Source organism: Amblyomma mixtum, chromosome 6 (genome assembly GCF_055824585.1).
Source record: "Amblyomma mixtum isolate Tamu chromosome 6, ASM5582458v1, whole genome shotgun sequence".
NCBI lineage: Eukaryota > Metazoa > Arthropoda > Arachnida > Ixodida > Ixodidae > Amblyomma > Amblyomma mixtum.
Genome location: NC_143017.1, coordinates 44,957,702 through 44,973,011, shown reverse-complemented (window position 1 = coordinate 44,973,011; position 15,310 = coordinate 44,957,702). Strand labels below are relative to the sequence as shown.

Genomic DNA, 15,310 nt, shown 5'->3' with positions numbered 1-15,310 from the left:
ATTTGTTCATACCAGCGCCCACCCCAAAAGCAGATGTAATTGCGCCCTTGTGAGCAATAAACGGGCGAGCAACTCGCAGTTAACCTTTGAAAGATTAGAAAGCAAACAGACACCAGTTTTTGCGAGCAGAAGAACCGGAAACAGCCCTCGCGACGATAGCGAAACCAGCCGCAGCGCTCGAGCGGCTGACGACACGCGGGCGTTAACAGAACGTGGGAATCAAAATCCAAAATATCGTGAAAAATAAAGAGGCAGCAATTTCTTCTATCCGCATGGGGCAGCAGCACCTGCCCGGCAAGAGATCTTTAAAATATTTTAAGTCATGCAATTACGTCTTCGACCCTCGGATGTTAAAATGGCTATTATGAGTGAAAAGATACGCAGTGCGATGTTGATGAAAAAGACTGTTCCAGTCAAAAGCACTCTCACGCCCGCCGAAAGTAAGAGTGGCGCCGTTACACACGCTAGCGCAGCTGATCCCGTGTGATTCAATATGGCGGCGCCCGCGATGTTGTCTCCACCCTGTACGGCGGCGCTGGCATCGAGGCACCCTAGCGCTACATCGGAGCACGGACGTTCGCTAAAAAGTACCGCTGGTTGGCAGTCTGGTAACTGTGGAGGGCCTATTTCCTAAGAGTCAGTGCGCAAAAGGGCCCTCGGCACATGGAGGAAAAAAACTAAGGAGGGAGCATGACGTCACGCGGCCAGCGTTCGCAAGCCGAGTGTTTTGAAGTCGTTTTCTCCCTCAGTTTTTCGCTCTCCGAACCGGTCCTTTATGTTTTGATTCCGGTATGTTTTAGTGCGCGCGTATGCGCGACCCGCGGCGCGAGCGTCTACAGCAAGGAAGTTGATCTACAGTTAGTCCGCCGCGCTAATCGGCGCATGCGCGCGCGCAGCGGGGCTAGACTTTACCGCACGCTATCACGTGCTGCGATCACGGGGGGAAACACTTTTTTTTGCTATATCTTTACTTGTTAAGACTAGGCTTCAAGGTTGTCGCCGGACGCTCCCTCCTCAGTTTTTTTCCCTCCATGCCTCGGCAGCGGCGTCAGAGGAGGATGGCTTGCAGAGGCTGAGCGCACTCTCTCCAAGTTTTTTTTTACTCCATGGGTGTTGGCGTCGTCGTACGAGAACCTCCAAACCCAAAACTTGTGGATAAACGGGGAGTCTAGGTCTTTTAGATTGCGAGGCGAGCATGCGCAGAACATTCTACGAAGGCTCGTTGGTTCGAAATGAACAAATATGGAATGCATTGTGGTCTATTGACTTCGTGAAATGTATTCCCAGTCAAAAAAAAAAAACATTGGTTCCAATTGAGATTTCCAATTGGACTCAACTGGATCCAATTGGAAGCCAATTTGACCCAATTGGATTCAGGAAAACCAATTGAAGAATCCAATTGGTATCTCTAGTTCCAATTGGACCCAGTAAACCATAAAACGTACCATAGACATCAGCGAGATATTTACGCTGGACATTAGACACCTCCATTAGACATCCATTTTAGTACTGTTTACGAAGAATCTACGTACCTACAACGTGAAAATTGGGGTCCGGTCCATGTTGCAGGTACGTAGTGCAGACATCAAGCTCGACATTTACCGGATGTTTGCCCATGGTGTAAGTACGTCCAGTCTACGTAGTCTAGATGTCTATATTAAGAGAATATGACTATACATAGACCAATAATAACCAGTAATAACTGAAAAATTACTCATTACAGAAATATTGACGTCTTCGTCCTACTACTCCTTGGATCACCTCTTGCCTAGAGGCTTCCGCTATAGAGTGCTATGATAATGCTAACATAATGCAAAGACCATTTTGTTCACAATGCCAGCAGACTCTTCATGGGAAGAAAAGCCCAAGGGACAGTGGGTTGAAGACCTCATATTTTTGTAATACAGCACGTAAAGCATAGCTGCTTGCAACCCATGCTTTACGCAATTACACGTTTTATGAAAAAATGCAATTGCGTTTTTTCCTTGACCCATGCCAGCGTTGTTATTTCAACTACGATGTTATTAAGTTAAAAACATCCAAAACAAAATAACAAAACTGGCATGGGCAGCGCATGTAATGCAAAAGCAAGATAACCGATTATTATCAAGGGTAACGGGTTGGATTCAGAGAGAAAGCAAGCATAGCAGAGAGGATCAGGTCAGGTGGGCAGGTGAGGTTCGGAACTTTGCTGGGATAAGGTGGCCACCCCTGGAAAAGGACAAGGTTAATTGGGGATATTTTTGACGAGCAGTGGCCAGAGGCTGGTGATGATAAAAAGTGGGGCTCAAGACGTTTACTGTCAAGAAAAGATGAGGATAGGTTCTGCAAGACCAACATACCTTTGGAGTGGTTATCTATGCCTGTGTCTCTTTTCTATAGCCCTAAGAACTATGACACAAAAATTAAGTGCAGTAGAATTAGCCTACTGCAAGTACTACAGAGCACAACCAAGTTACACTAATACCTTTCGACCAATGATGGACAGAATATGCACACACACAAAAATGAGGAAACCTTCATATTAGTAATGGTTTATTAAAAACAAAATTTTGCAAATACATCATTGAAATAAGTATTGCACAATATTCATACAGCTTAATTAGCTGCTATCACAGGCAAACCAACATGTATGATGATAAAAAAAACTGACTATCATAAGTCTACAACAGTATGAAGTGCTTCTGTGACTTAGTTTACAGGGCCATAACCCATTATATGTTTTAATAACAACATAAATTGCAAGAATGGATCACTGATACCCAATGGTGAACTTAATTCACAAAGCTCACTTAGCTATCACAGGGAAGCCAAGACATCTGAATGGCAAAGAAACCAGTGGTTACCATGACAGTACACAACACCGCCAAGTGCTTTTTTGGCTTAGAAGCTTACAAGGCCGTCAAAAAAAAAAGCTTAGCTTACAAGTCCGTCATCCATTACATATGGTTTCATAAAAAACATAAAATTGACAGAATAAATCGCTCAAACCCAGTGTTTAACACAAAGCTCAATTAGCTAACCCAGGGAAGCCAAGACATCTGAATGGCAAAGAAACAGTGGTTACCATGACAGTACACAACACCGTCAAGTGCTTTTTTGGCTTAGCTTACAAGGCTGTCAAAAAAATGCTTACCTTACAAGGCCGTCATCCATTACATATGGTTTCATAAAAAACATAAAATTGACAGAATAAATCGCTCAAACCCAGTGTTTAACACAAAGCTCAATTAGCTAACCCAGGGAAGCCAAGACATCTGAATGGCAAAGAAACAGTGGTTACCATGACAGTACACAACACCGTCAAGTGCTTTTTTGGCTTAGCTTACAAGGCTGTCAAAAAAATGCTTACCTTACAAGGCCGTCATCCATTACATATGGTTTCATAAAAAACATAAAATTGACAGAATAAATCGCTCAAACCCAGTGTTTAACACAAAGCTCAATTAGCTAACCCAGGGAAGCCAAGACATCTGAATGGCAAAGAAACCAGTGGTTACCATGACAGTACACAACACCGCCAAGTGCTTTTTTGGCTTAGCTTACAAGGCCGTCAAAAAAAAATGCTTACCTTACAAGACCGTCATCCATTACATATGGTTTCATAAAGAAAATAAAACTGAAAGAATAAATCGCTCAAAGAAACCAGTGGTTACATGACAGTACACAACACCGTCAAGTGCTTTTTTGGCTTAGCTTACAAGGCCGTCAAAAAAATGCTTACCTTACAAGACCGTCATCCATTACATATGGTTTCATAAAGAAAATAAAACTGAAAGAATAAATCGCTCAAAGAAACCAGTGGTTACCATGACAGTACACAACACCGTCAAGTGCTTTTTTGGCTTAGCTTACAAGGCCGTCAAAAAAATGCTTACCTTACAAGGCCGTCATCCATTACATATGTTTTCATAAAAAACATAAAATTGACAGAATAAACCGCTCAAACCCAGTGTTTAACACAAAGCTCACTTAGCTATCACAGGGAAGCCAAGACATCTGAATGGCAAAGAAACCAGTGGTTACCATGACAGTACACAACACTGCCAAGTGCTGTTTTGGTTTAGCTTACAAGGCCGTCAAAAAAAAATGCTTACCTTACAAGACCGTCATCCATTACATATGGTTTCATAAAGAAAATAAAACTGAAAGAATAAATCGCTCAAAGAAACCAGTGGTTACCATGACAGTACACAACACCGTCAAGTGCTTTTTTGGCTTAGCTTACAAGGCCGTCAAAAAAATGCTTACCTTACAAGGCCGTCATCCATTACATATGGTTTCATAAAAAACATAAAATTGACCGAATAAATCGCTCAAACCCAGTGCTTAACACAAAGCTCAATTAGCTAACCCAGGGAAGCCAAGACATCTGAATGGCAAAGAAACCAGTGGTTACCATGACAGTACACAACACCGCCAAGTGCTTTTTTGGCTTAGCTTACAAGGCCGTCAAAAAAAAATGCTTACCTTACAAGACCGTCATCCATTACATATGGTTTCATAAAGAAAATAAAACTGAAAGAATAAATCGCTCAAAGAAACCAGTGGTTACCATGACAGTACACAACACCGTCAAGTGCTTTTTTGGCTTAGCTTACAAGGCCGTCAAAAAAATGCTTACCTTACAAGGCCGTCATCCATTACATATGTTTTCATAAAAAACATAAAATTGACAGAATAAATCGCTCAAACCCAGTGTTTAACACAAAGCTCACTTAGCTATCACAGGGAAACCAAGACATCTGAATGGCAAAGAAACCAGTGGTTACCATGACAGTACACAACACTGCCAAGTGCTGTTTTGGTTTAGCTTAAAAACCTAGAGGCAAGCAAGTTGACTTGCGAGGTAATAACATAACCTGAAGAATCAGAAATGAAAACCTGATGTCCAAGTTGCACAACACCACAGTGAATCTTGTGTTGCCCAGTCAGCACGCACGTCAGATGGCGGTGGCCTCACTCCGTGACCGGCTCCTATTGATACCATAATGCAAAAGTACTTTTGTAAACTGATAACACCTGAACCACTACCGCTATACACTGACAGCACCGAAAAAAAATTCCAGGGGTGCACATTAGTCTGCTTAGGTGCAGTAATGCGAAAGCATTAGACACGTTGTGATAATACATTGTTCATTTTTGAATATTTTAGTTTTTAATTATTTCATATTTCAAAAATCTCATTACTTGTTTATTTCCATCAACATAGACGAGGAGAATTATGGACACGGTTTACAAGAAGTTGGCATAGAGTTGTGGTTAGCGCACTCGGCTGGGGCACGGAAAAGTGGTGGTTAGATTCCTGGCGTGACACTATTTTTTTTTTCTTAAAGGGTCCCTGAAAAGGGTGTTCGTGGTTGGCTATAATACACTTGCATTATGTACAATACAGGCCACCGAGTGTTCATGCTACGTACTGGACCTCAAAAGCGAACCGATCATTTACAATATAGTTTTAAAAATTTGCGCTTCCATGCCTCGCAGTGACCTGCAGTGCCGAGCTTTTGCCCAAATCTGTGCGTAACGCGTCATGGCACGCTCTTCACGTCTCCAGCGAAGGGCTACCATTGGTTCGCCGTGACACCATTTTCTGACATCACACAGCTCCCATGGTCGCAAGACCCCCCACCGCTTCCCTTCCTTCCCCCCCCCCCTTCTGCTGCACGTGTCGGCAGCTGGCGGAGGTGCCGACATGTCGGCATGCAAAAAGTGACAAGACGAGAGTGAAAGGCGCGAAGATGCGTAAATTTAAATTTTGAGGGGAGATAACTAAACTTGCACAAAACGCATTAAGGAAATTCTTGCTGGAGGATATTCGTGAAGCAGCGTCCTTTAACGTCCTCGACATACCGCAACTTTATTCAGAGCCCCTTTCAGAGCTTCTTTAAGTTTCAGTTCGTGCAGACACGCTTTGCCAACACGCTCTGTTTACAGGTCTTGTCCGTGCCACTCATGAGATAAGAAATGCTTTTGCATTATTACTTAAACCAGTAGTGCCAATACAGACTCTTTAGTCTGCTTTTGACGGGCTAAGCTGCTCTATTTACTAGGAATTAGGTAAAACAGCCTTATTACTGCTTATGCTGCCTGTCATGAGTCGCTCAAAGGAATGAACAACACTTTGGGCCAGTACAGACCCAGGCCAGTTTCCACAAGAACTAAAATGAAACAGTGAAATCTCAAGGCTGCATCAAGTCTGATATCAAAGGACAGCGTTACCTTGGTGCTCTTGGTGCGGTGCCGTGCAGGGGCATGGCGCAGCCATTCACGGATCACTTCCTCCACGGCAAACTCTCTGCAATCGTGGACCATCTGTACAGCAGCTGTATACAAAAAATATAAAGCAGTAATTAATCACGTCCTGTTTTTACTTTGCACAATTTTAATTGAGTTTGACCTAATTTTTTAAAAATTTGATGACATACAGAAAACAATTTGAACTGATGTTTATGGGAATTCTTGTTAACCGTAACAAAATTCTAAATGGTTTGGTCTGACCTGAAAACCAAAATAAGCACAGGACTGAAGGCTCTCCGTTCTGCACTCCTTTTCCTGCACAGCAGTTGGATATCGCATACCTCAGCAAAGTGAGACACACAGAATCAAGCCATCAGGATTGTTGTGATTTGGCACCATTTGCATCATTAAAATGCAGCCATTCAAACAAAAGATGCTAAATTTGAGTTTAGCTCAGTAGATATTTGGTGTACAGTATGCAAAGCCTGGCATAGACACTGATATCTAGCTTGCCACTAACTTCGTAGACTGGTCCCACTTTTTATTATTCATCAAAACAAAAGTGCAAGAAAAAGTTTAAGGATTAAATTCCCTTTTTATTTCTATATGTCTGCTTTAGCCACAGCGTACATGCACGGCTTTCTAGAGAACTCATGAACGTAGCCATCTTCGAATTTTTACTTGCATGCGACTTGTACAGATGGGTTACTTACTTATGATGCAAGAGGCCACACGCAGTCCTGAAAATGAGTGTTTTCCTTTCTTTCCAAACCAGGAAAATTCACTGGCTAAGGCATCAGTTAGAAGGTGTCGAAGAACTCTCCGAGTGCAAGTTGTTATGTTAGCACCTCCTTTGGCAGCAAGTTCTCGACTCTAAAAAAGATGGGAGATTACTAGCATCATGCAACAATGAATCAAAGTCAATGTATTCACAGCCTTGCTAGGCTAAGTAGCAATATATCTAGCCTCAAGTACACCATAGAATTGCTTTGGGGATCTGATTGTGAAATGTTTCCTTCACAGGACCACAAAATGACTTAGGTCGGTTCTTTTCTTTGTGCAGTAAGATGTAAAACATTGATTTGATTCCATTTATTGCGGTTTAACGTCCCAAAGTGACTCAGGCTATGAGAGACGCCGTAGTGGAGGGCTCCGGAAATTTCGACCACCTGGGGTCGTGCCCGTTAAGGAGCCCCAGGAGGTCGAAACCGACTGAGTGAAGATATCTAGTGATGTGCTGGGGGTAATGGAGTGGTCAAGGGTGTTCCATTCTCTTACTGTAAGTGGAAAAAAGGAGTATTTCAGGCAGTCAGTACGAAATGTGTGCTCTTTTAATGTTTCTGAATGTCTGTGACGTGTAGGTCTCGTCTCTGGGGCCATCAGGTACCTAGTTTTATCAAGGTTAAGCTGATTATGGAGTAACTGGTAAAGTAATTTTAGTCGTGCAAGTTTAGCTCTTTTCCAGAGTGAGAATGCCGGCTGTCTTGAGTAGTTCGGTGGGTGAGTCAGTAGGCCTGTATTTGTTAAACATAAATCTCACTGCCTTTCTTTGGATAGATTCTAATTTTCCTATGAGATATTTAGTATGAGGAAACCATTAAACGTTCGCATATTCAAGTACCGATCGTACGAAGGCGTGGTATGCAATTAGTTTTCCTGGAGGAGGAGCTTGTTGAAGATGCCTTTTGAGGAACAGGAGTTTTTTAATGGCGGCTGATATGACATAGGTGATATGTGAATCCCATCTAAGATCATGTGATATTATTACACCGAGGTATTTATAGCTGTTAACTCGAGTGAGGGGGGCGTTGTTGACAACGTAAGCGTAGGAAGACTGATGTTTTTTTCTGGTTTAGTGTGAGAAGAGCTGACTTATTAATGTTAAGGGCCATCTGCCAGTCTTTACACCACCTAGATACGGCTTCTGCAGCAAGTAAGCACAAAAATGTAAGCACAAAAAAAAACTGCAAGCACTTACAAACATTTCCTTTTTTGAACCAGTTAGAGTATCATCAAACTCTTTCAAAGAGCTGTAATCGCTGAAGGCAGTGGTCACGAAACGCTGCTGTCCATGTACCTCCTCTCTTGCATATCGACGAGATATTGCGGCTAAAGCCTCTCCTTGCTGCTCTTGAACAATACGTAGCACCGCCAGCTTGCTCAGCACTTGGTACTGGAACTCTGCAACAATAGTGTGCATGTTCTTAGCAACCTATTCAAAGTATTTTTCAGCATAAACAATTAAAAGTACCTAAAAAACTTGCACTTACAAAGTCCAGTACTGATAAAGTAATTTCATAATGAAATATAAAACCAGAGCATAAAATAAGCTATACTTCGTTTCATACATAGCGGTCAGCACTGCCAAGGCTGCGCGCCTGTTTGAGCAGGTCAAGTCACAACAAAAAATAGTTCGCCATACCACCAATGCGAACACAGGCATGTTTCATTCCAACAGATCCCAATACCATGACTGGCAACCTCATACACTTCGTTTTGCCTCTTACCACACTTCAGCTGTGTGATTCATAGACTTCAAGGAGTAGGAATGACATGTGGCGGAGTGATACACAGCTGGGGCACCTTTTCTCTCAGACTGCATCCACACGTAAAATGTAGTTCACCATCACTGAAAGTTATAATATGGAGGTCCAGTGACAGAAAGCCCATCAGCCTTGATTGTGATTTGGAATGCTAGCATTTTGTTTTATATTGCTCTTTGATTTAGTTCAAACCCTCACTGGGGCTTCAAGAAGAACGAATGATGCGTGGCAGAGTAATATGGCTTCACAGCGCAGGACTTGCACAGCCACCACAGCGTTGACTACTATATATGAAAAGCAGTATAGAATAGTGTGTACAAATGGCACACTCACTGAACATTTATTCTTATTCCTCTGTAAAAACATTCATTAGTTATTAGCCAGCTACATGTTACAGAAAGTATGGTCACAAATGAAAGCAACATGTACCTACAGCATCCACTCAGATGTGTTTGAGAACTGTATCATGAATGTATATTTAGAATGTGTTTGCACTTACCTTCAGGGGGTAGTAGTCTTTTCTTCAACTGGGAGCAACATTCACTAGCAGATGGCAGGTCACCTGTAAAAACAAACTACCGTATTTAGGGCAATAAAACAAAATCATCAAAAAGGGGGACATGCAACTCTGCTACATATATAATGAGTTCATAGGTTTAATGTCCCAAAGCGACTCAAGTTATGAGGGCGCCATAGTGAAGGGCGCCGAAAATTTCAACCACCTGGGGTTCTTTAACATGCATTGACATTGCACAGTACACGGGCCTCAAGCATTTGGCTTCCATCAAAATGTGACACCGTGGTTGGGACTGAACCTGCGTCTTTCAGGTCAGCAGCCGAGCAACTTAACCACCGAGCCACGGCAGCGGCGTAACATTTGTAATTAAAATAACTGTGTCACTATTCAACTTCACTTTATGTTCAAGTAAACTGTCAATCTGGTAATTTTTTTCATGCATAATGCAAACTTATAAGCCGCAAAGAAATGGTATAGTATACATGTGCATTAAAGTAAACAAACCAGATCGTGTATTTTGCTGTTATGCATTTATTGATGAATAATACCTTTGGCAGAGCATGTGCTAGTAAAAGAGTGAAAACTACATGTCATGTATCAGAAAATGTCGTGGTTTTAGAACAATGGGTCTTCAAACTGGTGCATCACAAAAAAGCTCCAGTGCCTACTAAATCTAATTTTACAGGCATACACAAATATTGTCACTACAAAAAGCCAGGAACTATTGCCATTTACACATTAAAGCCATACCCTTTCAGCTACAAACTTCAGGCAGTTTATGGATTCAGGAAGTGCTGGAGCTTTGTGATGCTAGAAATAATGTAAAAAGAGATCAAATAAATCTGAAATCTTCGAAAACAAAGAAGCCAAACAAATCACAACAGTGGTCACACCTTTCGAAGGCTGAATTCTAAAAGCAGTGTTACATTTGAAGTACATAAAAGGCACCAGACAATTATGAAGTCAAACTCTTTACTAATATCATAGGCTTATAAACAGTAAAATAGGTACTTCTGCAGGAGCGAACAATAATAAGCGCAATAATAGGCACACTATTGCAAAGCAGTTTCTAGCTCAGAAAATGCCATGACAACTACCAACAACAATCAACGGCACCTTTATGTGTAATGTGTAGGTTATTGATAAAGTACAAAATTCGTTCTCACCAACTTCATTCCTCTCGTCAGAGTGGTCACTGGTCCCTTCTGTGTTTGCTACAAGAGAGAAGTCTTAGGTTCTGCAGTAAAACTACCCAAAGGCATTGCTTACCAATTTCATCCACGTCCATTGAGTCATGCTGATCGCCTAAAAATAAATCATAGGGGTCACCACTGTGAGTACCTGCATTGTGCAACATGATAAGGGAGTAAGTACTCATTAGCGGCCACTGAAGCACAGTCATATGGATACAAAGGAAAGCAATACAGCTTCCAGAAAAACTTGGTAGCTGAAGAAAAATTCGCCCGAGTCCAGCCTACGCTTGTGTACAACATGCCAATGAGTAGTTACTGCCTCATTACAAATCTGCACCTAAGAGGAATCCCTCAAACACTTGACCAATACTGCAACATACTTACGTGGTGCAGTTGATGGCCCAGGGAAGCCAATGGGAGGTGATGGCGGTGGCCTCACCTCATCCTCGCTTGCATAGCGGCTTGGTTTTGACACCTTTGTCGAAAAACAGGAAGGGTAGATTCAGAAAACTAGCTCACAGCTACGGCATCAGTGCTAAAATAAATGCAAGAAATAATAGCTTATAACCTTCCGCTTTCCAAGAGAATCGCTCTCTAAGTCCGAGGTGTATTGAGCCCGGTCCAGTTTTTTTCGAGCATCGGCATAGTTCGCTGCAGTGAAAAAGTAAAAATTAAGGTTGTGTATAATTTCGGCTAAGAAAGTGTAGTGCGATTTATGACAAAGATTCTTGCTAAGCTGTGGCATGTTAAAATAAACAAACTTACTGTATGTGCCCTTTACATTGATGTTAAATCTCTTCCAGTCTTCGCCAGGGTTCTTTGCTTTCTGGACAAACGAGTTCTTAGAACCAGGGCCAGGTGGCCAGAAACACTTTCTTCCATTTATCCAGGATGCAGGGACGATGTCCACTGCGCCTTCTTCTGTAAATTCAACTATGCAGAACTTCATCTGGAAACAATGACATTGCTTATTTAATATTCTTGTGAAAACATGCCAGTGCTTTCGTTCTGCCTCCCAAAATTATTTGACCTGGCTTACAGAATCTAGTGGACATGTAACCTTCAGTTAGAGCAAGAATGTGCATACACTAGAGCTGAAAAATCAGTCTAGTTACATCAATATTGACTTGTCTGTTGATTTCAGATGTTAGTTGCTGAAAAATCAGTCTAGTTGCATCATTACTGACTTGTCAGTTGATTTCAGATGTTAGTTATGCTCAGCAATTTTTGTCTTAGTTTGGCCGGTCACAAACTTTCACAATTTATGAAATGCAGAAATGGTAATACCTTTTCATGGTTCGGAAACGAGGCTGGAAAATTGGGCAAAAGGCTGCCAGAATGCAAACTACAAATGCTGCCGAAAGCTACATGAACTGCTGTGCAGGACAATAACGTCTGAAGCTGCGATAACAATTGCTGCCAGTGACAAAGCAATTAAACCTAAAATCTTGAGAACAAACAAGAAAAATATCCCAAATTCAGAAAAGCCACGAAAGTACCCAGGTTCGAACCTGGCCGCGTTTCGATGGAGCCAGAATGCAAAGGCACCCATGTTCTGTGCGATGTCAGTGTACGCTAAAGATCCCCAGGTGGTCAAAATTATTCTCTACTACGGCACCTCTTTCTCTTTCACTCCCAACTTCTTCCATTCCCTTAGAGCGTTCAGGTGTCCGCCGAGATGTGTGAGACAGATACTGCGCCATTTCCTTTCCTCAAAAGCCAATTTACCACAAACAGAAATCCTGTCACCAAAACAAAACATGGACGCAAGGAGGTTTCAAGCAAAAATACTAGAACTCTACTACAGACGTCACAGAAAGAAATTACAGCATCAAAGCAACCGCTGATGCCAGACAGGTTCCTGAAAAAACATGAGTAACTCCTAGTGCTAATGAGAGTGTATAATGGGCTCAAGAAACAGGAGCGAACTTAGCTTGTATGCAACAGAGGAAAAACTGCAAAGTGGCCACTCTGTGGGAGAATTACAAGTTTTTTCACGCTTCAATCAGCCAACTCCTGGAGGGTGAAAGCTTCTGGACAGAAGCAATACCAAGCCTTGTGGACTCGAAAGGATAGGTATACAGAGGCTCTACTATCATAAACTGCCTGCCAATGATGCAAGGGCGGTTATCTTCCCTCCTGTGCGCTATTCTCTCAATGAGAACAATGTCATTGTTGATTTTGCAACAGTTGTTGCCTTGTTTTAGACTCAGTGTGAAAGAGTCGAACTTGATAGCACTGTATTGGGGACACACATATTCCACTGGAAGATCTGCTCCCTCATGACTGCCTAACAGCTCATAGTCGTTGTGACAGGTGACGGGAGAAGGCCTCATGAAATTAATATTCTCTTGAGTTCTGTTGTAGATTTGTCTCAGAGTGGATCCTGGTTTGCGCAACAAGTTCTTAATCATCTGTAAGTTGTTTTTCGAAAGGGAACGCTGAGAAAGAATCCAAAGTACCATACAACTGAGCATCTGCAGCAAGGTGCAGGAGACAGTGCACATTGTATGACACATTGGTTTCTCCATATATATCAACGAAGCCTTCTACAAAATGCTCTAGAAGTTTGCCTGCATAGTCACCATGCTGTTCACACAAAGCAGATATGCTTAGGACTGAAGCAGCTGCGTGGAGTGTAAGGAAGTTCATATAGACTGCTTCCGAGAGCTCCTTTACAATGATAGGACCGGTATAGTGAAGAAAAAGCCGAAACTCCGTAGCTTTCCACCTGTCCTTCTCATCGAGCCCCCTGGGCTTACGCGCAAACTCATCTGGCACATGTTTCTGCAGAGAGGCGCTATGATTTGAAATCCGGTCGCGGTCAGCCGGACCAATCCGAACAGAAAGAGGACCACAGAACCATAAATTTATGAGCTTCCTCATCATGCCTAGATACAGTAAGTGCATAGGATCAAGAGGAGCACATTTTACACAGTCAATAGGCAACTCAGTCAGAATAGATACGCCTTGGTGGTAGTTGAAGTCTGTCTGAAGGCGAAACGACTGGTCTGTCCTTGGCGTTCCTGCCGCTGCTGAAAAGAAGACCTTGTCATGGAAGCTGCCTTCAGCTGTACATTTAGGGCAGCCATAATAGCTGGTGTGGCCTTTTGTCTGGAATATAAATGCCCGGGCTGGTGCATCACAGATAATATTCCTCAACTGAACCTTCACCTGACTGCCGGATACAGAGAGGCCATCATTAAGTACCTGTTTTAGTTCTGTGACAAGAGGGCGTAAAAAGTCATTTGAGCATTGTGGCTTAGATGGACCTTCAAATGCCCCAACAACAAACGGCTTTGATGCACAGCCAGTGACAGTATCCGCATGCACAAGGCACTGTATTGCCCAAAGCTGCTGCTTAGAACTTTTAGACAAAGGTAGTCCATCCACATTAAAACTAAGGGCTATCATCTCTGGAAAGGGCTCCATCTTAAGGATATAGTGCAACAAGGTTTCCTTCAGACCATAGTGGCAGTACAAGCCTGGAGGCAACGGCACCACACCAGCTGTTGCAGCCGACATGCGGGGAGTTTTCAGGAGAGTCCGGGCGTCAGTGGGTAGGTTACGAAAGCAACCATGTGATTTCAAAATTCCCAAGAGAGATGTTAAGGACCTGTGAGTAACATTATTCTCTACAGCCCACTCCGCCAGCCGCTTCCCGAAGCTCGCGCTACCAGGGCTATCAACATCCTCACAAGCACTGGGTTCTTCCCTGCTGACGCCACACAGAGTGGAAGACGAGCTGCCAGCTGGAAGGGCACATTCATCCGGTACGCTTCTGCTATTAACGCAGTCTTCTACCTCCTCTTCTGAGCAATGAGATGCGCATTCTACAGCAATGTTAACAGGAGCTTCGTCTACCAAAACACGGCCAAAAATCTGGGATTGTTTGTCAACAGGTTGATCACCTGACAAGCTCTCAGCTGAAACGACAACCTCAGGGGGCGAAGTCGAATCGCTGCTCTGACCGGAGACGTTCAACAAGCACGTTGGGCTGATGTCTGAGAATTTCGGGTCGTGTGCATTAAACAGGCCCTCGACTTCGCGATGAGCTTTGTACAAAATATGCCTCTTGGATGGAACTTTCGGCATATTTGCGATGTCAAGAACAAAGTGACCAAAAAAGACATAGTCATGGAAGTAAGCTACGTGTTGTTGAGTCACAAATGCAAGACAAAAGGCCAAATACAAAGCGGAACTGGTAAATGACACAACGCGTGCAGAACATCAATTTACCCCTCAACGACAGGGCCATGTACTACACAAGGGCAGAAACTTGTCCCGTGTCCCGTTACCTCATACACCTCACCTCTGTACTAAATATGTCCTTCATGCAAGCGTTAACGAGTAAAGCCAGCTGTGAAGTGACGGCAAACCACATACATTTTGTTGATGCTGGCTCATCACGCTGACAGCGGAAAACCGAGGACCCGGGCTGAAAGCGAAGTCCGCGCTAATTTCTCGATAACCACACAGGTTGCAAACGGTGTGGAAGGCATGTGCATAAACCATGTCAGAAACCGCAGAAACAGCTGATCAGATGGCGATGGCGATACGGTGCTACCGTTCTGAACAGGCTATCACAAATAAAAAACTGGAACTGACCAAGAAGAAAACAAAGCAGAAAACAAAACAACACTGCAAAAGTTTTAACATGTGATTAAATTTGCGAAATAATTTTTTAGTTACAACGAGTTTTTGTACCCTTACCCAAATGTGAAACTGAAAAGAAATTGCAATTTTTTTGTAGTTGTCAATATTTCTTATGTACAAATATTGTTCAATATACTTTTTATTTTGATATCCGTGAACAT

The 15,310-nt window shown here is 42.8% G+C and overlaps 1 protein-coding gene across 4 annotated transcripts; it reads right to left on the bottom strand.

Annotated features, from left to right (window-relative positions):
* Positions 1-3,647: 3,647 nt before the first annotated feature.
* On the bottom strand, positions 3,648-15,020 carry LOC149338945 (uncharacterized). Of its 4 annotated transcripts, none has more exons than XR_016283464.1 (12): positions 14,880-15,020; positions 11,259-11,442; positions 11,062-11,144; positions 10,878-10,968; positions 10,570-10,605; positions 10,467-10,514; positions 9,283-9,345; positions 8,219-8,421; positions 6,954-7,113; positions 6,223-6,326; positions 4,098-4,977; positions 3,648-3,878 (listed from the first exon to the last, which is right to left on the bottom strand). XR_016283464.1 is itself a non-coding variant. In XM_089547821.1 (11 exons), the coding sequence occupies exons 1-11, from the start codon at positions 15,006-15,008 to the stop codon at positions 4,960-4,962; spliced, it is 1,119 nt and encodes a 372-aa protein (XP_089403947.1). In that variant the 5' UTR covers positions 15,009-15,020; the 3' UTR covers positions 3,648-4,959. The 4 variants fall into 4 exon arrangements, 2 of the variants coding, with proteins under 2 accessions (XP_089403947.1, XP_089403948.1); XR_016283465.1 differs by having other exon boundaries at positions 3,648-4,251; positions 4,471-4,977; XM_089547821.1 differs by having other exon boundaries at positions 3,648-4,977.
* Between the last annotated feature and the right edge of the window lie 290 nt (positions 15,021-15,310).